The sequence below is a fragment of the Cotesia typhae genome, unplaced genomic scaffold, assembly GCF_013202065.1.
Source record: "Cotesia typhae breed Kobodo isofemale line unplaced genomic scaffold, CoteBio_Ctyphae contig_22, whole genome shotgun sequence".
Taxonomy (NCBI): Eukaryota; Metazoa; Arthropoda; class Insecta; order Hymenoptera; family Braconidae; genus Cotesia; species Cotesia typhae.
This window is the reverse complement of record NW_027423728.1, coordinates 7,181,313-7,206,908: the sequence shown is the minus strand read 5'-3', so window position 1 is coordinate 7,206,908 and position 25,596 is coordinate 7,181,313. Positions and strand designations below refer to the sequence as shown.

Below are 25,596 nucleotides of genomic sequence, written 5' to 3'. Positions count from 1 at the left end.
TATTAAATCAATAAAATAATATATTATATTATATATGATTTTATGAATGTAGAATATAGAATAGAATGTACAATTTTCAATAATACCATTTTTATAATAACTTATCATGATTAATTTATCTCTTGTTGCTCTTATCAGCAAACTACGGCTATATACATACGCTCGCATTATTTAATTATGATTTAGTTATTTCATTTTTATCACTATTGATATTTTTAATAAAAACAAAAATTTAATAACATAAATTTATAAAGTATTTATTTTAAATTTGACTTCCCTATTAGTCTAGACGCTGTATTACTTTTTCGTAAATTTTTAATGTCTGTGTACAAAATAAAATTATTTTTGTATTTTTTTTTTTGACCCAAAATATTTTTTATATTTTTAATTGCCCAAAATATTAAAAAAAAAAAAAAAAAAAAAAAAAAAAACCAATCGCCAAAAAAAAAATTTTTTAAAAACTTAAAAATAATTTTATTTAATTAACAGGCCTCAAAAGTTTACGAAAAAATAATACAGCGTCTAGAATAGAAAAATTAAGCAAAAATTTATATTAAAATAATACCTATAATTTTTTAATAAAGCATTTTATATAAATTACAATTACGATAAGTTGCTGCCAAGCTCGAAGCTATTAATATTTTTTTTTTTTTTTAGTTATTAATTCAATAAATTATTTTTACCAAAATTCTAATAATATACAAATATAAATTATAATTGTATTCCAATAGAAAATAAAAAAATATATTTGTTACAATGCAAAACCCGTTTGTCAATATTAATTTTAATTTCTGTTGATTAAATTTAAAATAGACAAAATGTAAATGTTAATATACATCATATAAATTTATAATTAATAAATAAGAAATAATAAACCGATCACCGTTAAATATATTCTTGATTAATTTAAAAAATTCTTTCGCAATTTTATTTTATTATTAAAAATTTGCACACACAGTTAAATTTATTGAATCAAGTCAATAATTCAAAAAATATACTATTATATTCAGAAAAGAGCGAGTATAAAATCTATTCTTCGTGGCCTAGACGCAACCATTTCGCTTATTATTATTAATAATATCACTTATCTTTAAATTAATTAATAATATATTAGTACTATACGATTTTATGACAATCAACCAGTTCAAAAGCATTGCCAACCCTTTCCTACGTTACACTTAATAATAATAATTATAATAATAATTACATTTATAATAATTAATATTTAATAATGAGGAAAAGGCAATTATTACATTTTTTCGTTGATTTAATGACATCAGTCAATAATAATAAATTCAACCATGATTTTTTCGATATTTTAGTCTCAATAAAAACTAAAATATCGTACGAAAATTGTAAAGTATTAAAAATCAAAAATTTTTCTTTTTTTTTCTCTGTTGATTTTTTTTTTTTTTTTTTTTTTTTTTAAATTAATAATTCAGCTACGAAAGGAACGGATTGGCGGTCGTAGAATTGGAACCATTAGCTGTCCATGGATCCTGCCGAATCTGATTAATTGAAGGACGTGGCGGTGGTGTTACGGTTGCAAACGGATTGGCCGTGAATGCTGATGAAACTATAAAATTTTTTTTATTTTATAATTATAATTATAATTATAATTATTTTTTTTTTTATTCTATATACAAATTTATACTAAAATTATAATGCGTGCCAAATACCAAAAGAGCGTATAATTTATTTTTTTTTGTTTTCTAAACGGCTCCACCGATTAATTTAAAAAATTTTTTTTTCTGCAGATTTTTACGTCTCGTGTAATTTAAAAAAAATTTTTTTTATACTCCCTTTTGGTATTAGGCACGCGATATGACAATCACATACACATGCACTGATATTTAATATTTTGAATTAAAAATATTAAAATAAACTCCTCCTCCTGTTAAATACATATGATAAATTGAGAAAATAAAATTAAGAGATAATTAATAATGTTAAAAAAAAAAAGCATGCGTTGAAACACCCATTATGCTGACAAACAACTCGAATTCCGTGTATGCGTCAATACTCACGGGAATTACTTCCATTGAAATGCTGTTTTATAAAAATATATTGGATTATATATTACATTAAATTAATAAACATAACAAGCGTTAAGTGCTTAATTAATATGAAATATGAAGTTTTATAAAACAATTAAAGGCAATTTAATAAAAATAATTTTAATGGATTTTAGTAGTTTTAGTTTTTAATTATTTAAGTGATTAGATATTTTCATTTGTAGGCTGCCATATCTCGATAATTAATTGATCAATAGAGTTCACAACGCCCGGTATTAAATTTAACGCACCAGTTAAAACAATTAAAAATGATAAAAAAAATTTTATTTTTGCACTCAAGGTCAGAATTATAGAATTTAATTGAAAATAAAATAAAGTTATTGCTAACGCAATTACTATCTGAGTTTACGCGACAATAACGAATTTCCTGATTACAACAATATCTTGTTTTAAATTTAGATAATTGCAACATAAGTTATCGCAATAACTATTAAGAAAAAAAAAAAAAATATGGCTCAAATGAAAATATCTTTTAAATAAAAAATTAATTTTTAAAATATTAAAAATTACCAGTAGATGCTGGGGCCGATAATTTGATTGTTGATGTGCTCACAAGATTGTCAAGATTAACAAGCGCTGAGTTTTCACCGAGAAATGATTGAGGAGTTTTTTTGACAGCACCAGTACTCACTGGTAAATTATCATTTAATGTACCGAAATTGAAAGGATCAGGTGACATTGTACCTCCTAAAAAATAAAATAAATACAATAACAATTAACAGCAGACAGGAAAAAAAAATTCTTGGCTCAAGAATTATTTTTTTTTTGTGCAGCAGTAAATAAAATAATTACCATTATTGACAGGTTGCGGACTCGTTCTAATTTTATTGCGATTACTTATAATATCAAATTCATCCAAATCACCAGGGCTGGTCGTCGTGCTACCTTGATTCGGAGAGTGATTAAAATTATTAAAACTAGTACCGGAACTACTGAAACCGTTGCTGTTGTTATTATTAAATTCAGAAGCACTTGGTGATGAAATATTACTAAATCCAATATTTTGTGATGACGGTGCAATGTTGAACCCGATATTCGGGGGTGTAAGCGATGTTGAGTTATTAAAAGTCGTGGACGGTGTTGTCAAGGCTTCGGTGGTCGTTGGCGCCAAAGACCAGGGATCGACGGTGGTCGCAGTGCGAGCTGGTGAGGCTACTGTTGCCGGGGAAGGTGCGGGTGCCCGCCATGGATCCACAGAGGCTGCTAAAAAATTATTTCATTGGTACTTATCAATTGTGTATTAATCAACCTTGCCAAATAATTTATTGCGTAACAAAAACGACTTGTAATAATCTAGATTACACAGTGACTGCAAGATTGGAGAGAAAAAAAAATATATTTACTTGGTTGAGGTGGAACCGGCGACCACGGGTCCAGTGGAGCTGCTGCAGTAGCACTGCTGGTTGTCGGAGCGCTCCATGGGTCCACATGAGTCTATTTAAAATAATTTATTTTTTAATTAAAATAAATTTAGAAAAAAAAAATTTTTTTAAAAAGCTGAGTAAAAAAATTAGTTTAATTTATTATTTGAAATTTTAAAACAATCCCTACCTCATAATAATAATAACGAGATAAGTCCAAGGACTGACATGCAAATGCAAAAAAGTGTTGACGTATCATGCAGAGATTTTACGTGCGTTAAAAAATTATACAGATAAAATTGAAAAAATATTAAACAAAAAATATCTACCTGAGGTCTTGGTGGAGGTGGAACTATCGGAACGCCCCATGGATCGACTTGTTGGGAGCCACCACTGGCTTCACCGAGATTTACGTCAAGCAAGTCGAGCATGTGGCTCGCCTTTTCAGCTGGCGGTGCTCTAAGACGTTAAATATTCATTTTTAATAAAATAAAAAAAATAATAAAAAACTATCAGTGTAATTTTTTAAGACAGTGCTGATGATTACTTGAAATCTTGCTGACTTTGACTGAGAGCTAATTGCAGTCTAACGTCGTCACTGCGTCTTCTTTGCTCCTCTTGCTCGGCTTCCTCTCTTGACATGGCAAGTGCCAACTGCAGCTGCAGCTCCTCCTCACCGACAGTCTGTGGTCTAGCTGCTTCTAGTTCGGCTGATTATTGTATACATTGCGCAATCCATAATAATAGAATAATTAAAAAAATAATAACGGATCTAATTTTATCTTTTTCTTTAGACTCAAAATTAAAATTAATTAACAAAAAAATTACGTAAATAATAAACTACAACGCGGCTCAAATAAATATAATTAAATGGAAATTATAAAAGTTTTTGTTAAAAAAAATTTTATTCTTACGTTTAGATTCGGATTTTCCTCGGTAAGGCTCCCAGTCCGGTGAACAAAGCTACGGAAATAATTTATTATTATTAAATTAAAATTTAATTTTTTTTTTTTTTTTTTTTTTTGAAGATTAAATCTTACATCTCCTAGTGATGGCATAGCCTCCAATCCATCACTTCCAAAGCCACTGGCAGATTGAGCAAATCTCTCTTTAGCTTTTAAAGCCCGAGCACGTTCGTTTCTCAAACGTTCATCGTCTTTCAGTAAGGCCACTAACTGCTTAGCTTTTTCTCTTACATTAATACCCTGATCCTTAATACCGTCCATGTACTGGAAATCCTTAAGCGTTTGAATAGCAAATATATTTTCTTTACACTGCTGTGCCACCTTCTCCGAGCCGGTTTTTATCAGATAGTCCAGAACAATGAGGGCTTTATAAACATGCCGCCAATTTTTTCCGTGATCATTCAGTCTCTTCCACAGCATCTGCATTATTTCTGTAAATGCAACTACATTGTACGTCAAGTCGGCTATTTCAGCCATAAGTGTGCTAGTAGGACCCCATGGATCATTGCTTGTTGCTTTTCTAACTAATTTCTGAAAAAATTAATAATTAATAATTATTTATTAATTAATTTGTATGATACTTAAAATTTTTTTTATTTGTCTTTAAAAAATTTATTTTATCATTTTTTATAGCTTCTAGAATTTTTTTAAATATTATTATTAATTATTTATCAGTTCATTTATATGGCACTTAAAAATTTTTTTATTTTTTTTTTTTTTTAATAAGCTAGGTATAAAAAACTATTTAAAAAAAAAATTTTTTATAATTTTTTCTAGCTTTCAGATAGAATTTTTTAAAACAAATTTTTTTTTACAATAATTTACTCGTTAAAAAAATTCTAAGAATTATCATAAGTCTCTTAATTTCCGTATTATTAATTTATAAAATATTTACCTGAGCAGGACTATAATTGTGAGCAAGGTTTAGTATATCACGTCTTATCCCCGCTAAATTAACTTGCATTACATCTTGTCCTTGTTTTCTCATCTGTCAAAAAAAAAAAAAAAAAAAAAAATAAATAAATAAATAAATAAATAAATTAGACTGTAAAATTGTAAATAAAAATAAAAAATATATTTATAACATACACACCTTGATAAATATATAAATTTACTTTTAGACGTTTAAATAAAACTAAATCTTTGATTGTTTTTTCTGAAACAAAGAATAACAAAATATAAATAATAAATTAAATGGTATTGGGTTATCAAAAGTAAATAATCTCCCAGCTACTATCTTATCAGTCCCGGCTAAATCTTCAGGTCATTTATATAAAATTTAATAATTACACAATACATAATTAATTAATGTCTCTTTCACGTGGACTAGATATTTAAAGTAAAATTGGGTTATTTTAACAATTAAAAGTAGAAATAAAAAAAATTGTGATGAAATGAGTTGATAAAATGAATAAGGATAATCTTCAATGTCATTTATACAGGTCATTACCACTTGAAAGTGAGTAATTGAACTACTGCTACAGGCAGATTTTTTGTATGTATAAAAATAACAATCACTATACTATTGTCTAATATAAGAAGCTAAATAAAGAGTAATAAAAAGGATATATGTAGAGACAGGATAATGTATTTATTTAGTGACGACATTTGTCAGTAAAGTCGTGTTGTTATATTAACATTGCATATAGCAGATGTAGAGAGAGTTGTTGCTGGAATAGGGCTTCTACGATCCATGAATAGCTTTTAAATACATAATAATGTCTACTCATATTGACCGTGAACTAATCGATTATTTTATTTGGTATCATATTTATTTATGATTGGATTACTAATCGATTTGATAACTAACTTTATAAATTCATCAATTATCAATCAAGTAGTTGAATTAAACGATTGGAAACTGTATTATTAAGAGAATAAGAAAAATTTTGTATCCAGGTTTATTTTTTGTGCTTTTTCAAGGTTTCATATCATTCTCATCAATAGTCAATTTATGATGATAAGTATTTAGACTGCATTCAAAAATTCTCTATCTATAGATACATAATTAAGAAATGACGCATCTTGTGAACTGTTGACATTTTTAAAGATATAAGCTCATCCCGATGTTATATTTATCGAGACTTTTCATTTGAGTACCCACATTAATTTTTCATATATATATCATATATATATATTATATATATGTATATATGAAAAATATATAAAAATGCATGTGGGTACTCAAATGAAAGCTCTCGATGAGTGTAACATCGGGATGAGCTTATATTTTTAAAAACGTCAATATTTAATAAAATACAGTGCAATTTAACAAAATTTATTATTTAATAAAGCAAAATTTTGATTTTTTATATTTCACAAGTCACGGCAGTCACATAGTGACTGCAAGGTTTCTAGTAACAATTATTAAGTGAACTTTTTTTTTTTAATGGATTAATGAACTGTGACCTTGGCAGTTGAGTGACAGTGTCATGAAGAAGAGCGTAAAAATAAAAATAAAAATAAATTTATTTTTATTTAAATGAATTCGCGGAATAACGGATTAATCATCACAGAGTTTTAGCTTATTAAAAATGAATAGTGGGTTTTTTTTTAACAGACAAGACAATATTTGTTTAAGAATAATAAAGTAGCGGAAATGAAAAAAATAAAATGATAGTGATAATGTGATACGTTAAATAATCACAAAAGCAATTAGAAAAAATAAAGTGACGTATTGATGATGATGGAGGCGTCTTGAGGACACGCTTTCTCGTCCATTTGTGTAGTGTAGGTTGTAATTTCAAGTGAAGGGAAAATGTATATCTGTATATGTATATATACTTTTGTATATATGTAGATTGACGGATATTTTAGTGATGGAAAAATAGATAGACGATTTTGATGATGATGATGATGATGATGATGATGATGATGATGGTGATGGTGATGGTGATGAGGTTGATAACCCACGGCAAATAAACTTACACAATTGTCTATCTATGTACGACAATTTTTTTTTTTTTTTTTTTTTCGTAAAAATGAAACGATTAATGTAGACATAATAGTTTGCAATAGGTGGTAGTAGTTTTTATGTTTTTAAGTAAATAGTACTCTCGATATGTTTGGAGTATGGAATGAGACTCACCTTTCTGATGGATTTATTTATTTGTGACGACAGGATTTTAAAATCTAAAACCGAACCGGAGGATAAAATAACACACAGAACCACCAAGACGACGACTATGGACTATGACAAGCCCATTCGTACACCAACACATTCACGCAAAATCACTTTGATGTAATGGACAATTAACTCAACGGTGTTGTTAAGATGGCGCTAACATTTCTGCTTCCAGAGTCCTCTTCGTAGTTTCTATAAAAAATAACTTCTGTTGGTAAATTTTATTTATTTATTTATATATTTTTTAAATTATTTTATGTTTTATTTTTTTGTATGACTTATGTATAATCCTGTAAAAATTTGTTTTGTTGAAATTATTTTAGAGTTCAGAATCACATTGAAGTTGAATGAAGATGACACTGAAGTTGACAGACATTAAAAATTTTTTTTAACTAAACTATTAAAAAAAAAATATTTAATTAAAAATTCCACATGTGAAAATTAATAAAAAAATTACAAGTGAAAATTTTTAGAAGTATTTTTTTATTGTAATTGATTTGTTATTAAAACTTTTAAAATTGACAGCTGACGGCTTACTTCAGTATTTTGAATGAAACTAAAATTAGCCGAAAGCCAAAAATTTTTATTTTATTTTATTTTTATTTTTTATTTACCCGGGTCTTTAATAAAGTTGTCCGTATGCGTATTTCCCAGTTGCTGTTCCTTTAGCTACGTCCTAAAAAAAATAAATTTTTATCACTGTTACCAACTATTTCAAATTTTTTAAATTTCAATGACAATTTTATATAATAAAATTAAATTTTAAATAATTATGAACTATAACAATTGAAAAAAAAAATTTTTTTTTTAATTAAATAAAGAAAAGAACATTTGTCAACAATCACAAGTGGATTAAAATGGCGCGCGTGATTTCAAGGCTAATTTTCATAAAAAAATAGAATTTTAATAAAAAAAAAAAAAAACTCTAATTAATTAAATAAAAATAAAATGCACAAATTAGCACTGAAATATTTTTTTCACTCTAAATTATCAACAATTATAAATAATAACTGTAAAAATGAAAACTTGAATACATAAAAATGAAACTTAACAATAAGATGGCGTCTGAACCCGTCAGCAGTATGAAAAGCCAACTTTATACTATAGTATGTAAAGTTAACAGTGATGTTTGCGGGTGAAACAGCATTGTTACCGTGGTGCGACTCCAAATAATTTTATAATTTAATAATAATTTTGTGAAAAATGTTAACTCTTCAACCGAAAAAAGACGGCGGACCTAATGCTAAATTTTTTGAGTCCGCTGAAGTATTAGCACAGCTTGATGGAGTGAAGCAATGGCTTTTGAAAAATTGCAAAAAGGTACGAACAAAACCGGCGTCCCAACCCCTATCATTCTATTTCCAAGCATTTATAAATCTAAATATTAATAAAAACTTCTCACTTAGGTTATATTTTGCTTTACATTATCGGGCTTTCATTTAAATTAACTCAACTTTTTATTTAGCTTACCAATTTTTCGATTATTAAAAGAAAAATTCCATTAAAACACCGAAATAATTTTAATCGACATTTTCAGAGACATCAAGCGTTAACAATCAAAACAAGTCCATCTTTATTTCAAACAACGTTTCAATTTTTACAGAAAATAACAAGTAATAATACTTTTATTTTTTTTTTTTTTTTCAGTATGTTACAACAGATCCACCGACCAACAAAAGTTTGTCTACTTTGATAATTCAGTTAATTCAATTTCAAGAAGATAATCTTGGGAAAAATGTCTCCAAGCCGCCTATGGCAAGGCTTCCCGTAAGCATTTTTTATTTTATTCTTAATATTACCAAATATTTAAATTAAATCAATTCTTTAATTTATATACTTATAAAAAAAAAATTATTTTCTTATTCAGATGAAATGTTTTCTTGATTTTAAACCTAATGGAGGACTTTGTCACATATTTGCGACAGCATACAGATTCAAACAGGAGCAAGGATGGCGGAGATTCGATTTTCCTGTTGGAAAAGTATGTTCAAAAATTTTTCTAGTTTAAAATTTTTAATAATACTGAAATCAGCAGACATCTGACAATTTTTAAAAATTTTTATTACAATTCAATCATGATAAAAAAAAATTTTTTGAAACTTATAAAAATCTAAAAAGTTGTAAGATGTCTGTTGATTTCAGTGTCATAATTTTGAATAATTATTAAATAAATTTTTTTTCTGTTTAGTCAACTTCACGTTTAGATCGTATAATAGAAATGCTGATAGCTATTGAACGTGCTCTAATACAAAACCGATGTATAACTGTCCCATGTGTTTACATCAGACCCGAAATAGACAAAGCTACGGCGTCGAAAGTAAAAGAAAACATACGTCGTCATCAAGGTACTATAGCTGAAAATGAAGCCGAGGCTACACACATTATTTATCCACCGGTAGATCCAATGGAAGAAGAATACGCCCGGCCATGTTTACGTCGCGATCGTTCTGTGCTTCTTCATTGGTATTATTTCCCAGACAGTTACGACTCCTGGGTAAATTTTGATTTGTCATTCGATTTTCCCGAGGGTGGATTGGGCGGTCCATCACCAAAGTCGACCTACAAAGTTTCTGCAACATGGGCTCTCGATCTTGATCAGTACAACGAGTGGATGAACGAAGAAGATTACGAGGTTGACGACAACGGACAGAAACGTATTCATAAATACAGGCTGTCTGTCGAAGATATGATGGCTCCACCTTCAGCGCCTCCACCGGCCTCAGCCAAGAAACAAAAACGAAAAAGATCTCCAAGTCCGCCTCCAAAAATAGGGAAACGTAAGAGCGGTCGTGGTCCAGCTGGCTTAGCTGGAACATCTGCAGTCGCGACGCCCAAGAAAACTCGTGGTGGTATAGACGAAGAGGAAGATCTTACTCAAGGCATGGAAGACCCTCCAGCAGAGCCAAGAATCGTTGAGGTGATGTCTAATCCGACAAACGCTCCGCTTTCTGGATCTGGTGGTGGTTCCACGGGAAGTCTTACATCGAATAAAAAGCAAGACAACGAACTCCAGCCTCTGAAATCTGGTAATATGGCGGATCTTGACGAGCCAATAGAGTCTGAGAAAGGGTCTCAGGGTACTCAAGATCGCGAAGAACGAGACACAAGCAAAGAGCGCGGTGATAATGGAAAAGATGAACCTGAAGACAATGTAACTGAGCAAACTCACCACATTGTCGTTCCCAGTTATTCTGCTTGGTTTGACTACAACTCAATTCACACAATTGAAAAACGGGCTCTCTCAGAATTCTTCAATGGAAAAAATAAATCAAAGACTCCAGAGATTTACCTGGCTTACAGAAACTTTATGATCGACACTTACCGACTAAATCCAACCGAATACATAACTTCAACAGCATGTCGGCGTAATTTGGCTGGTGATGTATGTGCGATAATGCGCGTCCATGCATTTTTAGAGCAGTGGGGATTGATTAATTATCAAGTGGACGCGGAGTCGCGACCAACACCGATGGGTCCACCGCCTACCTCGCACTTCCACGTGTTGTCTGATACACCCTCTGGGCTTGCTCCAGTCAATCCGAACCCACCAAAGACTCAGCAGCCATCTGCTGCCAAGACTCTACTGGATTTGGAGAAAAAACCAGTCGTATCAGCGGAAGAGAAAGGAGCCGTGGGAGCTATGGCTAATTTTGGATTGAAGATCGATCAGTATGCAAGAAAACCAGCTGTTTTGAAAAACAAACAAGCCGCTGGAGCGACTCGAGATTGGACCGAGCAAGAAACTTTGCTTTTGCTCGAAGGATTGGAGCTGCATAAAGATGACTGGAATAAAGTATGCGAACACGTGAGTTCCCGGACTCAAGACGAATGTATTCTACACTTTTTGCGTCTTCCTATCGAAGATCCTTACCTGGAAGAAGGTGGACCCGAGGGCCTGGGACCCTTGGCCTATCAACCGGTGCCCTTCTCAAAGGCTGGGAACCCGGTTATGAGCACTGTCGCTTTCCTTGCGTCTGTCGTCGATCCACGAGTTGCTGCTAGTGCTGCTAAAGCAGCCATGGAAGAGTTTGCTGCTATTAAAGATCAAGTTCCTGCAGCTCTTTTGGATCAACATCTAAAAAACGTTCAAGCCAGCGCCAACGCTGACGGTAAGTTTGATCCCGCAGCTGGATTAGCTCAATCTGGTATTGCTGGTACTGGTCCACCAGAGCCACCAGAAGATGCTTCGGCTAGCTCGACTCCTGGTGCTACGGCAACTTCTCCATCCGCCGCGACATCTGAAGGCAAAAAAGACGAAAGTATTGAAAAGAGAGAAGGCGATGAATCTATACCTGCACCTATTGTTCCCAAAAAAGAAGAAACAGCTGATACGGAGAGAAGCGATCAGCCTGAAAAAATGGACATCGATGTTAAAGAGTCTGACGCAGAGGCTAAAAAGATAAATGATAATCCAGAAGAAATAGAAGCCAAGGAAAAGAAAGACAAAGTTGTTCGCGATGCACAATTGCAATCTGCTGCAGCTGCCGCTCTGGCTGCTGCTGCGGTCAAAGCAAAACATCTAGCGGCCGTTGAAGAACGCAAGATAAAATCACTGGTTGCTTTGTTAGTTGAAACCCAGATGAAGAAACTGGAAATTAAACTTCGTCATTTTGAAGAACTGGAAACAACGATGGAGCGCGAACGCGAAGGACTCGAGTATCAGAGACAGCAGCTTATTACTGAGCGACAACAGTTTCATTTAGAGCAGCTTAAAGCCGCTGAATTCCGTGCTAGACAACAGGCTCATCAGCGGATAGCTCAAGAACAACAGCAGCAGCAACAGCAACAGCAGCAGGGTCAACATCCAGCTTGGCAACCTGGAACCCAACCTCAGCCACCTCAACAGCAGCAGCAACCTCCTCAGCCCCAACCACCACCACAACCACAACAGCAGCAACAACCACCAAGTCCTCAAGCTCAACCACAACCGCCTCCTCACACGCCTCCACAACAAGTGTAATTTGTATCAATTTAAATGGAACAAAATTTTAAATCAGTCGTATAAATATTTTTTTATCTTTTAATTAATTTAAACGCGTCCAGCGTTGTTGTAATAATTAGTAATTAGTAAACGAATTACGACTGTTAGTATCGCAATTTTTCAAGTCATTAAGGTCTGAAGATTTATATATTTTTCTTTTTTTTTTTTTTTTTTTTTTTTTTTTTTTTTTTTTTTAAATGTAAAATTCCAATTTTTAGTTAAAATTGATTTGATGGAAATATTTTTGGGCGTTGTTATTATCGGCAAAAAATAAAGAAAAATATTGACAGTCATTTTAATGGTTATGCGCAATTGTAATAACTATCATTCTAATGATAATTAAAGTTGACGTTTTACTGATACAAAAATAAAATTTTGATACTGGATTATTTAAGTATTATTAAACAAGATTTAAAAATATATATGTATGACACTGCTATATGACTTTGAATTATTATTTAATAAATTTTTTTTTATTTATTATTAAAATTACAATTGTTAGCAATCAAGGTGGGGAAAATAAAAAAAAAAAAAAATTAAAAAACATTTTAACGATTCTAAAACAGAGGAAATCAAGTCTTCGTTAATAAAAAAAAAAAAAAAAATGAAAACAATTTGTATAGTCATTGAAATTCCATTTTATTATTTCACCTAATATTCAAAGTGTTACTATTAAGATTTGATTGATCATTAGTTATAGAAATTTTTATTATAAATAAAATAATACAGTGGAATATTTGAGTATAGAATTATTAATTAACAAATTTAATTCCTTTCTAAATAAATAATTACTAATTGTGATAATTATAATAAACAACATAATTTAGTTACAGAGCTTTATTTTGAATTAATTCAAGAGCTAAGTCAGTCATCAATCGAGCGCATTCATTGCCACCAGGAGGTGGTGCTCGAGGATTACGAACTTCTTCAGCATTACCTTCAGCGCCTTCGTACAAATCAGGCGCGTTGTCGCTGTCACATGTACTGATTGGAAGAATATCTAGCGCTATTCCGAATCCAAAGCGTCCACATTTTCGCACCTCTTCATTTAATCTGTAATAATAATTCGTAAGTTTTATTATTAACATAATTTAATTTTTAATTATGTATCAGAATAAATAAAAATTATTATTACAGCTCCCAACTAACAGAAGAGTCTCGAGACTGCTGGGGGTTCAACGTATTTAAAGCTTCCATCAAATGTTGGTGATAATGAAGCAGTAATGAATTCATATGAACTCTTCTTACTTCTCCAGATGTACAGCAGTACAACAAATTTACTAAATCCAGTGCTAATGACCCAACACGCAGTAGTTGAAAATCAACGAGATAAACGGCCTGGAATATGGCACGTAATTTTATACAAATATTATTTACAAAAAAAAAAAAAAAAAAAAAAGCGGTAATTATTTAGAAGTGGGGTTCATAATTTTTTTTTTAGCATAAAATTTTTATTTAATCTTTTTTTTTTTAATTGTTCGTTTTTTATGTACTTTTAAAAAAAAAAAAAAAAATCCAAAAAAAGATTAAAAATTTTATGCTAAAAAAAAAAATTAAAATTAAAATCATGGACCCTACTTGTAAATAATTAACAAAAAAATAAATTACCTCAGCATCGGTATCAGAATTTGAAAATAAAAAATTATTGGTCCAACAATCACCGTGACAAAAAACAGTAAATGGTCCTCGGGTGGATGCTAGTTCACACATTGTACGAAAAAAGACATCTTCGTGAAGAAATTTTTGTAATTTTCCCAAAACTTTATTCCTTTCATGGTGATGCTGAGCCGGCAAAGCTTCTGATACCATTGTCATTGCATTTTTAACAGCAACTCTATAGTAATGCCGATACCACTCTTCATACTCCAGCCGGAACAAACTTTCACGAACACTGTCTGGATTATTTTCATCTGATAAATGTTGAAAAACTTCTGGTCTGATGAAATAAAAATTATAAAAATTATTAAATAAAGTAAAATATATTTAATAATTATTTACAAGTGGGGTCAAGCCACTTAAAATTTTTATTTTTTTTTTTTTGATATTTTTTTGAAAAGTACATAAAAAAACGCACAATTAAAAAAAAAAATTAAATATCACAATTTTTTTTTTTAAATTGTTCATTTTTTTGTATTTTTCAAAAAAAAAAAAAAAAATAAATAAATCAATAAAATCAAATAGAAATTTAGTTGAAAAAATGAAAATTAAAATGATTGAGCCCACTTGTAATTATTTACCAGATATTTTAATTAATGATAAAAATAATAAAATAATACTTGAGATCACGAAGTGTAAGACTCAGAGCATGAAAGCCAGCAAGAGCTTTCAGGACAAGCTTCAAGCGACTTAATTCCAAGCCCTGACGTCTATCAGCCATAACGTATCCTCTTATCTTCAAGTCCTCCATGGCAATAAGATCAGATCTTGCGACATAAGTCTTGGCGACTCCGCCAAATACTTTTTTAGCAGTTTGCAATTGGTTAAGCGCCGGCCACACAAGATTATAAAAAACAACTTCATTTTTGAAAAGTAGCTCACTCTTATACTCATCGCGCCTCGCTTTGGACTCCGGTAAGACTTTGTAAATAATAGCGGTGCTCCAGGGTATCCACTGCCCGGACTTCAATCTCTTACGCCCGTAAACTTTCATCCTGTACAACATTGATGTGTAATTATCGCCACGTCCAGAGCCCGGCTCTTCATCAAGACTCGTAATTTCAACATCTGGATCGTCTTTAGAAATTAAATCTCGCATAAACTCACGCGTAAGTTTTCTACTCTCCGGGTCCATTGTACGGTAAAAGTTATTTCTCTACGTATGAGTTTAAAACATTCGTCAATGAAAAGCGAATATAATCTGGTATGGATGAAAAAGATACCTTCTACCCATCAGGCTATTAAACACCAGGCTCCGAGCAGTGACGTCTGATACAGGAAATAGCTATTTTAAATTGCGATGATGATAGGGTCATAAAATATCCCACTGCTATTAGTACAAGTTAGTTTATTAATCATTTTATTCATTAGGAAATAAAATGCCCTGAGCTCAAGGGGCAAGGACATTGATGCATGTCAATCTGCTAAATTGTACGCTCATCAATTCATTTTATTTATTTTTTTTTTATTTTATTTTATTTTATTTTATTTTTTTTTTTTTTTTTTTTTGATAGATTTTATAAAATCTATCTATTGTATTGGCTTTTTTTAATTCATATTCCCTACGTTTATTTACAAAATACTTTTATTTTATATATTTAAAAAAAAAAAAAGGAAAATAGTAATAAAAGTTACGTTAAAAATTTTTAATTTATATCCTTGGATTTTTTCTTATTTGAACTTTTTTTAGCATCAACAAAACTCTTGAGACGATTGTGTTGCCATTCAGTCAAAGATAAATTACTTTCAATTTTTTCAACCATCTCTGGCACTTCAGGAAAATCATTTTCTGCACAATAGGTCACCAAATCCTACAAAAAAATAAAATAAAATAAAATAAAAAATAAACAATTGAAAAGAGTCTATATAAATAATTATATTAACAAAAACATACTATAATAGGTGGAGCAAAACATTTCATAATGAAGCCATCTAATAAAATGTCTAGTTGCTCGAAATCCGGAACTCCAATAATTGAACTTTGTTTCTCTAATAGGTATGTGACAATGGTTGCAGAATTGTCGACTTCATCAGCTCTTAGACAGAGAATAGCCATGTCTCCAAGAATTCTTCCTTCCCAATTCAATGCTTGGATTCTTCTTTCTTGTTGAAGCTATTGAAATAATTAATGTACAAAAAAAATTTTTTTATTACGATAAAAAAATTTTTATTAATTTTCACGTGTGAAATTTTTTTTTATAATAATTTAATTCTTATAAAATTCATTTATCAAAACTCACCAGAACATATTTCCAAACGGTCCAAGCAGCGTCAGCAAATATCGCATTGAACGGTGAATTTTTATCCGGCTTACAGTGAACTCGCATCAGATTCAATGCTTTGCTAACAATATTTTTTCTCTCTAAATGTTCAAACTGTACCATATGACTCCATATTCTCGCTAAATAATCCCTACTGACATCAGGATCACTAAATTCTAACGTCGATAAAATTGCATTCATAACCGTGGGCTCAGGAACATAAATATTGGGTACTATAACGTCGTAATAATTATTCATAAATGCATCAATCGGTCGATTTTGTACTTGGAGCATAAAGTAATTTCTGTAATAAATATTTTCTCCATAATTATTCCCTATAAAATTATAATTATCCCCAGTTAACAATAGCTTGTGAATCTGATCGCCTAATTCTGGATCAATGATAACATTAGCAGCAACATCCATCGCAAATGGAAAAAAAAGAGTGTCAGCTTTACTTTGGGCGACAAATGTTTTGTTGTTAATTTTGTGAATAATCTCACGCAATAAACTACAAGCCGTTGAGTCTTTTCGATAAAATGTTTTTAGCGCATAATAATATGAAGCCAGTGAAGGTTTAATACCGATACTTTTAAATTCACCGAACAACAGTCGACAGAATTCTTCAGCGATGTTTCGATTCATCCTACTGGTAACTTTCAGAGCACTATTAAAAGTTCCAACGTTTGGCTCAAGTCCTTGATCTTTTATTTTTCCCATCGTGTTTAGTACTATTTTTTTTCGCTCGTTCCCGTTATCAGTGATTGCAGTTGTTAAAGTAATAATATAATTATAAGCTTCAATTGTCAGAGGAATATTATGTCTGTCAGCTTCTTCAGACAATTGCCAAGCTCGTTCAGTGTTCATATACTTAGCATTGCCACAAATCATCGCTGAATAAGCGTCAGCAGCAATTTTTCCACCTTGGTCTTTTAAAAAAGCAAACAGTTTGTCAGTTTCGGAGCAAGGTCTCCATGAATGTGATTTGGAATCATTTTTGAACCACTTGTGCTCCATCAATTCCTCAGACAGAGGTTCTTCATTATTGTAATAACACAACAATTGCAACAAATCTGACTTTGTTTCAACAGAAACTTGTTCTTCAAGTAATTTATAAATTGTCAACGCGTCAGACGGATTTCCGTCTTTGATAACACTCTTCAGAACTTCTTCCGACACCTGGTCTTTACTGGTGTACTCTATTTTCGGCAAAAACGACTCAATAACAGGATCCATAACTCGGTGATCAAATAGGTAAGAAAGTTCCTGGCGAACCCACATGGCAGCTTTACGTCCGGCTTCCTTTGCCAACGCGTACGAACGTTTTGACGACTGTGACACTGGAATCAGATAAGGATCATCAATATATTTGTAGTGTGGAGCTGTCGGGTCCCGTTTTATTGTTCCTTCAAGTGCTCGCAAGATATCTGTAGGTTTACGTTCTTTGTAAATTGGAATTTTAATCGTCCCTGGTGAGGTTGCTGTCGCACCACCGGCTAGTGATGATTGTAACCTCGTAGAAACAACACTCGAAGACAGAGCTCTAATAAAATTTAATTTTATTAATAGATAGATCTATATTAATTTTTTTTGTATCACAATTATGTGTTTTACAAAGAATATAATTTATATTTTGTAATAAAATTTATAATTTATATTTTTTTTTAATAAACTTATTATTAATAATTTAGTTTTATAAAAACTTACCGGTTAGTCATATGTCGACTCAGTGAATTCATTTTTTTATATTAATAATCACTGATAAAAATATTATTATGAAAATTGATGATTTATTTTGTAAGTATATTATTTGGATACATATGATGGAATTAAGGTTATGATTGCCGGAATTTCCAGCAGCCTCTTCTTTTTTTAAAGTATTTTTTTAATTTCAATTTTCTCAAATTTTTTGTTTCACTTTTTTTATAAATAATAAATATCAATAAGCCTAAAAAAATATTAAATAAATAAATTAAAATTTTATAATTTTCTTTTATTAATTTATTTAAAGAGTTAAAAAGAAGAATTTAAAACTTGCCGGGGTTTTAAAAGTTTTTATACTGAAGTTAGCAGTCAGCTGTTATTTAAAAATTTTCTTAATAAATCAATTACAATAAAAAAAAGTTTCTAAAAATATTTACTTGTAATTTTTATTAATTTTTACATGTGAAATTTTTTTTTAATAATTTAATTGCAAAAAAATTTTAAATATCTGTCAACTTCAGTGTTATAAATTTTTAATGGTGCGCGGCGCGCCAAAACGGAAATAGCGGAAAAATTGAAAACTAAATAAGTATACACTTCCTACTTAAAGCGAAAAGACCAATGGAATTTACTGGAGTGACATGGATACACACCATGGTGTAATTTAACGTCGAACATACAACACAGATAAATTTTAATAAATTTTACGTTTCTGTTCATTTTGGAGCATCATACAGTAATACAGTATTACACTGACAGACGTAATTCATGGTGTATTACTTTAAGATGTAGCCTTTGGCATCATTTAAGTGTACAATTGTAATATATAATAACCGTTGCGCAATTAGTATTTTAATTACTGTCATTATTAATTTAATTTGAATTATTATTTAGATTAGTTTAAAGTAAAACACAGACTATAGATAGTATATCTCTTAATATAAGTATATACACATATATGTTGCTATAATCGCCTAAACGAATAAGTGGTTGTTATAAATTTGTGAAATTTATTTATTCCATGACTCCGTCATCTAATAATACGTGAGTAATTCTCACGGGGGTTTTATTTTCACCACCCTGTTGTTTTACATATTTTATAATATACATATATATGTCAAAGCGTCTCGTGTATACTGTATATTTCATCTCGTTCTCTTTGGAATTTTTATTTTTTTTTTTTTTTTTTTTTTTTTTTTACGCAGATGCTCGTGAATTTTTCTCGCATTCAGTTGACCATCGATTCAATCGCAATAATCATCCACTTATTTCCCGTAAATATCATTTGTATATTTGATTGGAATGTCAATTCTATTTTTTTTTTTTCTTAATTTTTTTTCTAATTTTTTTATTTTATTTTAATTATTTATTTTATTAACCATTTTCATTTTTAATGAATCTAATTATTAACTTTGATTAATAATAATAATTATCATAATTATTTATTACTGATATTATTGTAATAATAATAATTATTATTATTATCATTTTTAATACATTAGTTCATTGGCATATTTAATATTTTTAGGTTAGCGGAAAATGACAGTATTAGAGGCAGAAGAAGATTCGGATGAACGATCCGTTCCCCCTAGGAAAAAATTTTGCTTGTCACTTTCACGACGCGATCATACCATTAATAAGACAATTACACAGCCCCCTCATTCTTCTACACGAGGGGGCTTCTACGAAGATCAAGATCTTCCTTACAGTAAGACTTTCTCAAACATTTTATTATTTATTTTTTAGTATCATTACTCTTAATACATCATATTCTAATGCATAATTGATGTTAATATTATCAACAGCTTCAAACTTATTTTTTTAACAAAAATTCAGAGATTGGTATTTATTTAAAGTGTCTCCATTAATTAAAAAAAAAAAAAAAAAAAAAAAAAAATTAGATAATGCAAAATAATTTACGTTTTCAGTATTATTGAATGAATTTAATTTTTTATTTTTCTAGGTACAGACAAAATGTTGAATGGATATCGAAGTCAATTGGGGAATCATCAAGATTTATCATATGACATCATTGGAGGAGGTTCTGATGGATTGAGAATAGCAACACTTTGTAATCTTGGGAATACATGCTTTTTGAATAGTGTAATTTATACACTACGCTTTGCACCCTCATTTTTGCATAACTTGCATCATCTAGCTACAGATCTCTCCAATCTCAATGACAAACAATTACAAACAAAGGTAAGTCATTCATTTGTCTAACTAAATAAATAAATAAATACTTTGATCCCGATGTTACACTCATCAAGAGCTTTCATTTGTATATTTGATTGGAGATAAAAGGTAATTTCTCAATAATGTATCTTAATAATATAAATTTAATTTTTTGTTAACAGGTGAAATCATCATCTCTCGGGCGTATTGGTGTGTCATTAACATCAAATGGTAATAGAAGTTGGAGCAGCAAAGATTTATCAGCATTATCAGGTATCAGCGAGCTGAATAAACCACGAATCCAAGTAGCTACTGAAAAGCTTCACGAATTGTTCGTGGCTTTAAGGTTAAGTGAAACTCGAGATAACTGTGAACCTTATCAACCTGACGCTTTTCTTCAAGCATTGAGGTATTCCTATTTTATTACTATTTAAGTTTAATTATTCAAAAATATATTTTTCGTTACTTATACTTGCTATTTTCAGGGATGTTAATCCAATATTTGAAGGTAATCAGCAACAAGACGCTCACGAACTGTTAGTTTGTTTGCTTGACAATATCCGTGAGACATTTCAATTGTTAGTAAGGCATAGAGAGAGTCAGTTTGGCCAAAGTAATGGTGGGATGATTGACTTTACAACAGATCGTTTTGTCGATATGCCGTTTGAAGGAACTGGCTCTGGGAAACGCAGCATGCGTAAGAAAAAAACTAATAAATATAAATCAGCTCGTGGAAGCGCCACTTCTTTGACACAAACAAGTGTAAATGGATCGGCTATTCCTACAAAACTCGAAAACGGTCATGCTGATTTTATGGGGAACAATGGTGATCTGTTGTCTCATAGGCCTGAAAGCAAAAAGTGTTTTATTTCGGAAGATTTTGAAGGTGTTAGTCTCCTACGAACTACTTGTCTCGAATGTGAGCATGTTACTGAGCGAAAAGAAACGTTTTGTGACATTTGTGTGCCCATTGAAACTGGTAGATTCAATGAGAAAGGTAAAATATATAAATTTTTATTTTTTTTGTATTTTTTTTTTCTGTTCATATTTGTTTAAAAAAAAAAAGAAACTACTACTACTTAAGAGAATATCTCGACTGAGTCTTAAGAGTACTTGTAAACAAGAATGCTCAAGTCCAGTGTTTGAAATTAATCTCTTGGTTTTGCAGATGAAAATGGGAAATCGATAGACGGCAGCGAAGTATACAGGCATTCTGTTGTCACTAGTGAGCTTCTGTGTGGTAGAGACAAATACTGGTGCGCCAGCTGCTTGAGATATAACGAAGCACAACGTGCGGTCAGTTTTCCATCGCTCCCCAGGCTTTTAGTTCTTCAACTCAAGAGATTTTCCACAGCGGCTGGGTGAGTTAATTTTAATTTAGAGATGTTGTAGAAAATTTAATAAAACATTTAAAAAAAAAAATAAATGATTAATAGTTAGAAAAAAAATATTAAATAATTTAATGAATTTTTTTTCAACAGTTCGATGGAAAAAATCAACAATTATATGCCAACCCCTCTGACTCTGGAATGTTTCTGTGAAGAATGTAACAGCGATTCAACCCAGGAAAGTTCATCTAGCCGCAGTCAGTCATCCGAATCTCGGCACGTGTACAAACTCTACTCCGTGATAATGCATCAAGGTGCAACATCAACAGCTGGGCACTACATTGCCTACACAAAAGTTCCCGAGGAGTCGATGTTTACAGAATACTTTCGGTGTGATCGAGATGCGCGTCGTCAGAATGTCACACAGAGCAGCAGCAGCAGTAACTCAACCACTTCGGCATCATCGAGTATCCTCAAGTGTTTCCGTAGTAAATCAAACATAAGTGAGAGCAAGGAACACTTGATCAAAATGGGTTGTAGGAGTATGGAGTGCTGTGGGATACGTCGTGTCAAAAATAATGCCAACACATGGCTCGAGTGCGATGATGAGCTAGTTAGAGCCATACGTGAACGTGAATTACTTGATAAACTAGCTCCCAATCCACGTAATTCTGCGACACCGTATCTATTGTTTTACGTAAGGTCTACAACGTAAAAGCATTCCTTCCTGACATTGCCTACCTGCAACTATCTTTTCCTAATCAAATGTATCAAATGTCTTCATTTTAAATTAAATACTTTTAAACGCCCGTTATATGAATTACTATCTTTTTTGTATAAATTTAAATTTATCTGGGTAATATTTACTTATTATCGGTTTCGATAATCAATTTCATTTATAATCTATTATTATTGATTTCTCATTAAGTATATTGTTTATTAATGTTAAGTCATAAGTTATAATTATAACTTTTAATGTGTAACTATTTTTTATTTGGCAAATTGGAGTAAATATTTAAAAGTTTAATATTTTCTTCATTTTTTTTCCGGAAGTAAAGTTTTAAAATATTTACTGATGGGGTTTTATAATTATAATTACTACTATTATTTATTTAAAAAAAAATTAAAAGTATTTTGATTTGTAAAAGACCTATAGAATATTTTTTTTTTTTATATATATATATATATATATAAATATCAAATGAAAAAATACTCTACGAATAAACTTTGAATATTAGTTTGAACAAAAAATATTTTGAGCAAATTTTGTTATTTTATATTTAAAAATGCAAATAACTATAATTATTTATCTTTAAATTTTCTTACTCAAAAATATAATTAGTAATTATTTATTTTAATTACATAAATAGACTTAGAGATTAAATAGTTAAAAACTAAAATTATTTTTATTATTACAAATCAAAATATCTATGGATGAATTTTTATAAATAAATATCAGTAAAATCGGAAGAATTAAAAAAAAAAAAAAAAGTTGACGAGATTATAATTCTTAATATAATTTTTGAAACTCTAGATCTATTTATATATTTATTAATTTATCCTATAAGCAAAAAAAGGTGATAGAAGAAATTAATACGATAATTTTTAAAAATTCAATCCTACAATTCAACTAAACCATCATAGTGTATGTAAATATATATAATCAGAATAGCATCAGTAATAAAATAAAATACTAATACATTGAAGCATTTGTAATATCTATTTAAAAATAAGTACAATAAATTAATGTAAATATATTTTTAAAAATCACCAAAGTGAAAAAAGACCGAGTAATAATATTTTAGTCCAGCGTTTGTAAATAATTTTCCGTAATATATTATTAACGTGGCCTAAAAAAATGTATCGTTTGTCAGGATACCATTTGTTTACTGCCACGTATGTGTAAACATTTAAACGGGGTGATACGTAATCCCTAGCCCAGGAAATATCGTAAAATGACAATCATAGTCACCGAGATGGGGTAAAAAAAATAAAAAAAAAAAAAAATTCAGCCATATAGATGCTTGTAGTGAATAATCATGTCAGTTTATAACACGTTGCGTCGATCATACGTGGCTACATCCATATATCGATTCTTCTATGAGGGTTAGTGGTGGAATATTGTCCACTGTCCAGGTTTGACAAATTGTTGTCTCTATCACTTTACGACCAGAGTCTAAGCTATCCACATCATATCAGCTTACCCTATTTTTCGGCAATGCTCGTACTGTTTCTTCACTAAAGGTATGTCAATTTTTTATCTTCATTTTAAGTCTCTATTTTTTTTTTTTTTTTTCTATAACTCTTTTTTATTTAATCGCGATAGATCAATTAATTTTTTTGGTTGAATTTAATTTACATTAATTTATTTTACTCTTTATTAATCTATTTTTATTATTTATTGAGCAATACGTTGGATCTTTATTCAGATTTATTTCAATTAACTTTTTTTCGGAAATTAATTAATGGGTAAGTAAAAAATATATTTTTATTCATGATTAATATTTTTATTTACTTTCAAGAGCACTCGGTCAATAATATTCACCTTTAAATGGTATTTTATTCTGTACTTATTCTTTTTTTTTCTTCTTCATTTATTAATATTTAATTTTCTTAGTGAAAAATAAATAAGAAATTTTTTGATGAGAGGGTTAATACTTGATAGTACAGTGAAAAATTATATACTTAGAAAATTAAATAATAATGTAATGTAATTCATTAACTGGCGGTAGGACAACGTCCCCTAACAACCAAAAGGTACATAAAGTATTAAGAAAATTTTTTTGATATAAGAATTTATACTCTTGAAAATTTTCAAGAATATATATTCTTCCCTCAAGAACTCGTTAAATTAATTGAAATAATTTTTACTTAATTTAAATAAAGATAAATATTGATGCTCTTCTATTCAGAAATTAATAATTAATAATTTAATATTTAATTATAATTACAATAATTTTGAACGATTTAAAAATCTCCATAGATATTGGATTAGTCAGTTGAAGAAACGCTATCTTATAGTTTTAAAATTATTTGACTAAGAGTTATGTTAAATTTATAAAAAGAAAATTAAATATAGTTACTATATAATTTAGTAGATTAAAAATATAATTTTTCACTAGCCTGATAACCCCAATTAGCAGCTATTAAATCTAAAAACCTAGTTATCATAGAATAAGCTAAATGACATAATAATAACTGGTGTCAAGCGCAGTAGTACAATCGATGATGTGACCTCTCTTTCTATAGGTAACATAAAATATTCATACGATGAAACACCAGCAGGTAACAGTGGATTTCATGAGCATGGTATTCTCCGCTGCTACTTATTTAGCGTTAGCTGGAGCGGCTTGGATTTTTTTACGCCTTTTCCAGGCATGTTTTTGGCTTCCGCGTCACCTCAAGCGGCAAAATAATTTGCAAGATATGCTACAAGAAAAGGTAATTAAAAATTATGATTATTGATTGTTACTTATAACAATATAGTTGTTGATAAAATTGATTGTTAAATTCAACAGGTGAGTAGTTACGAGAAGTATATATTAGAGTGCGAAGAAAAAGAAAGAGCGGCTGCCGAAGCGGCAGAAGCTGGTAAGAATGATTTGATCGCTCTGGATGACAAGGGCTCGCTAGAAGAATGCGAGAGGAAACCTATCCCGATAGATGAGAAGAAATGGAAGGAGCGCCGAGAATGCTTAGAGATGCTGAAGAAAGAGTTGAAGAGAGTTAGTGATGGTGGCGATCCCTACGACTGGAAACATCTTCTTGAGGAAGAAGACGAGGAGGAGGAAGAAAAGAAGAAAGAAGAAGAAAAGTCTGATGGAGAAAGCGAAAAGAATGATGATGCTCCGGAAAAAGCTCTTGAGGAGAAGAAAGAACAGTGAATATTAAATGGTATTGTTAGAACTTACTTGCACTGTTTGAAGGTCAATTTCAAACCAAATTTTAAGGCCGTTTTTCATAAAT

The 25,596-nt window shown here is 30.3% G+C and overlaps 6 protein-coding genes across 13 annotated transcripts; 3 read left to right on the top strand and 3 right to left on the bottom strand.

Moving 5' to 3' along the window:
• Positions 1–1,203: 1,203 nt before the first annotated feature.
• Positions 1,204–7,625, bottom strand: Lqf (epsin homolog lqf). 4 transcript variants are annotated; one of them, XM_074238346.1, is made up of 12 exons: positions 7,490–7,625; positions 5,495–5,557; positions 5,297–5,389; positions 4,477–4,932; positions 4,351–4,399; positions 3,984–4,146; positions 3,766–3,895; positions 3,419–3,509; positions 2,868–3,278; positions 2,586–2,762; positions 2,028–2,049; positions 1,444–1,576 (listed from the first exon to the last, which is right to left on the bottom strand). In XM_074238346.1, exons 3-11 carry the CDS (start codon positions 5,387–5,389, stop codon positions 2,033–2,035), a joined length of 1,587 nt encoding a protein of 528 aa, XP_074094447.1. In that variant the 5' UTR covers positions 5,495–5,557; positions 7,490–7,625; the 3' UTR covers positions 1,444–1,576; positions 2,028–2,032. The 4 variants fall into 4 exon arrangements, with proteins under 4 accessions (XP_074094445.1, XP_074094448.1, XP_074094446.1 ...); XM_074238344.1 differs by lacking the exon at positions 2,028–2,049 and having other exon boundaries at positions 1,204–1,576; XM_074238347.1 differs by lacking the exon at positions 2,028–2,049 and having other exon boundaries at positions 1,204–1,576; positions 2,629–2,762.
• Positions 7,606–13,240, top strand: Mor (SWI/SNF- related protein mor). Of its 2 annotated transcripts, none has more exons than XM_074238339.1 (4): positions 7,606–7,739; positions 9,173–9,292; positions 9,393–9,506; positions 9,714–13,240. In XM_074238339.1, exons 2-4 carry the CDS (start codon positions 9,278–9,280, stop codon positions 12,483–12,485), a joined length of 2,901 nt encoding a protein of 966 aa, XP_074094440.1. In that variant the 5' UTR covers positions 7,606–7,739; positions 9,173–9,277; the 3' UTR covers positions 12,486–13,240. The 2 variants fall into 2 exon arrangements, with proteins under 2 accessions (XP_074094440.1, XP_074094439.1); XM_074238338.1 differs by lacking the exon at positions 7,606–7,739 and adding an exon at positions 8,605–8,845.
• On the bottom strand, positions 12,649–15,429 carry LOC141524453 (uncharacterized). Its single transcript, XM_074238348.1, has 4 exons — positions 14,783–15,429; positions 14,115–14,442; positions 13,642–13,844; positions 12,649–13,559 (listed from the first exon to the last, which is right to left on the bottom strand). Exons 1-4 carry the CDS (start codon positions 15,295–15,297, stop codon positions 13,334–13,336), a joined length of 1,272 nt encoding a protein of 423 aa, XP_074094449.1. The 5' UTR covers positions 15,298–15,429; the 3' UTR covers positions 12,649–13,333.
• Positions 15,430–15,493: 64 nt separating this feature from the next.
• Positions 15,494–18,575, bottom strand: LOC141524450 (small ribosomal subunit protein mS39). The gene is made up of 5 exons (XM_074238340.1): positions 18,462–18,575; positions 18,131–18,371; positions 16,403–17,966; positions 16,057–16,275; positions 15,494–15,973 (listed from the first exon to the last, which is right to left on the bottom strand). Exons 2-5 carry the CDS (start codon positions 18,160–18,162, stop codon positions 15,809–15,811), a joined length of 1,980 nt encoding a protein of 659 aa, XP_074094441.1. The 5' UTR covers positions 18,163–18,371; positions 18,462–18,575; the 3' UTR covers positions 15,494–15,808.
• Positions 18,576–18,802: 227 nt separating this feature from the next.
• Usp1 (ubiquitin specific protease 1) lies at positions 18,803–22,444 on the top strand. 2 transcript variants are annotated; one of them, XM_074238341.1, is made up of 8 exons: positions 18,803–19,171; positions 19,333–19,401; positions 19,656–19,835; positions 20,091–20,329; positions 20,485–20,711; positions 20,788–21,299; positions 21,471–21,663; positions 21,784–22,444. In XM_074238341.1, exons 3-8 carry the CDS (start codon positions 19,667–19,669, stop codon positions 22,343–22,345), a joined length of 1,902 nt encoding a protein of 633 aa, XP_074094442.1. In that variant the 5' UTR covers positions 18,803–19,171; positions 19,333–19,401; positions 19,656–19,666; the 3' UTR covers positions 22,346–22,444. The 2 variants fall into 2 exon arrangements, with proteins under 2 accessions (XP_074094442.1, XP_074094443.1); XM_074238342.1 differs by lacking the exon at positions 19,333–19,401.
• Positions 22,445–22,771: 327 nt separating this feature from the next.
• On the top strand, positions 22,772–25,549 carry LOC141524454 (uncharacterized). 3 transcript variants are annotated; one of them, XM_074238351.1, is made up of 3 exons: positions 22,772–23,874; positions 24,916–25,071; positions 25,149–25,549. In XM_074238351.1, the coding sequence occupies exons 2-3, from the start codon at positions 24,931–24,933 to the stop codon at positions 25,512–25,514; spliced, it is 507 nt and encodes a 168-aa protein (XP_074094452.1). In that variant the 5' UTR covers positions 22,772–23,874; positions 24,916–24,930; the 3' UTR covers positions 25,515–25,549. The 3 variants fall into 3 exon arrangements, with proteins under 3 accessions (XP_074094452.1, XP_074094451.1, XP_074094450.1); XM_074238350.1 differs by having other exon boundaries at positions 24,913–25,071; XM_074238349.1 differs by having other exon boundaries at positions 24,880–25,071.
• The last annotated feature ends 47 nt before the right edge of the window (positions 25,550–25,596 follow it).

Excerpts from the sequence above, each read along its gene's own strand:
- Lqf (XM_074238344.1), bottom strand. The coding sequence starts at position 5,389 with ATGAGAAAACAAGGACAAGATGTAATGCAAGTTAATTTAGCGGGGATA. Across the intron at positions 3,279-3,418 it reads GCCGGTTCCACCTCAACCAA|CAGCCTCTGTGGATCCATGG; the intron begins GTAAATATATTT and ends ATAATTTTTTAG. Across the intron at positions 2,763-2,867 it reads TCCGCAACCTGTCAATAATG|GAGGTACAATGTCACCTGAT; the intron begins GTAATTATTTTA and ends TTTATTTTTTAG.
- LOC141524454 (XM_074238349.1), top strand. The coding sequence starts at position 24,901 with ATGAAACACCAGCAGGTAACAGTGGATTTCATGAGCATGGTATTCTCC. Across the intron at positions 25,072-25,148 it reads AAGATATGCTACAAGAAAAG|GTGAGTAGTTACGAGAAGTA; the intron begins GTAATTAAAAAT and ends TAAATTCAACAG.
- LOC141524450 (XM_074238340.1), bottom strand. The coding sequence starts at position 18,162 with ATGAATTCACTGAGTCGACATATGACTAACCG. Across the intron at positions 17,967-18,130 it reads AGTCGACATATGACTAACCG|AGCTCTGTCTTCGAGTGTTG; the intron begins GTAAGTTTTTAT and ends AAATTTTATTAG. Across the intron at positions 15,974-16,056 it reads GTTTTGCTCCACCTATTATA|GATTTGGTGACCTATTGTGC; the intron begins GTATGTTTTTGT and ends ATTTTTTTGTAG.
- Mor (XM_074238338.1), top strand. The coding sequence starts at position 8,729 with ATGTTAACTCTTCAACCGAAAAAAGACGGCGGACCTAATGCTAAATTT. Across the intron at positions 9,293-9,392 it reads CGCCTATGGCAAGGCTTCCC|ATGAAATGTTTTCTTGATTT; the intron begins GTAAGCATTTTT and ends TTTCTTATTCAG. Across the intron at positions 9,507-9,713 it reads TCGATTTTCCTGTTGGAAAA|TCAACTTCACGTTTAGATCG; the intron begins GTATGTTCAAAA and ends TTTTCTGTTTAG.
- Usp1 (XM_074238342.1), top strand. The coding sequence starts at position 19,667 with ATGACAGTATTAGAGGCAGAAGAAGATTCGGATGAACGATCCGTTCCC. Across the intron at positions 20,330-20,484 it reads ACAAACAATTACAAACAAAG|GTGAAATCATCATCTCTCGG; the intron begins GTAAGTCATTCA and ends TTTTGTTAACAG. Across the intron at positions 21,300-21,470 it reads TGGTAGATTCAATGAGAAAG|ATGAAAATGGGAAATCGATA; the intron begins GTAAAATATATA and ends TTGGTTTTGCAG.
- LOC141524453 (XM_074238348.1), bottom strand. The coding sequence starts at position 15,297 with ATGGACCCGGAGAGTAGAAAACTTACGCGTGAGTTTATGCGAGATTTA. Across the intron at positions 13,845-14,114 it reads ATTCTGATACCGATGCTGAG|GCCGTTTATCTCGTTGATTT; the intron begins GTAATTTATTTT and ends GCCATATTCCAG. Across the intron at positions 13,560-13,641 it reads TCTTCTGTTAGTTGGGAGCT|ATTAAATGAAGAGGTGCGAA; the intron begins GTAATAATAATT and ends TTATTATTACAG.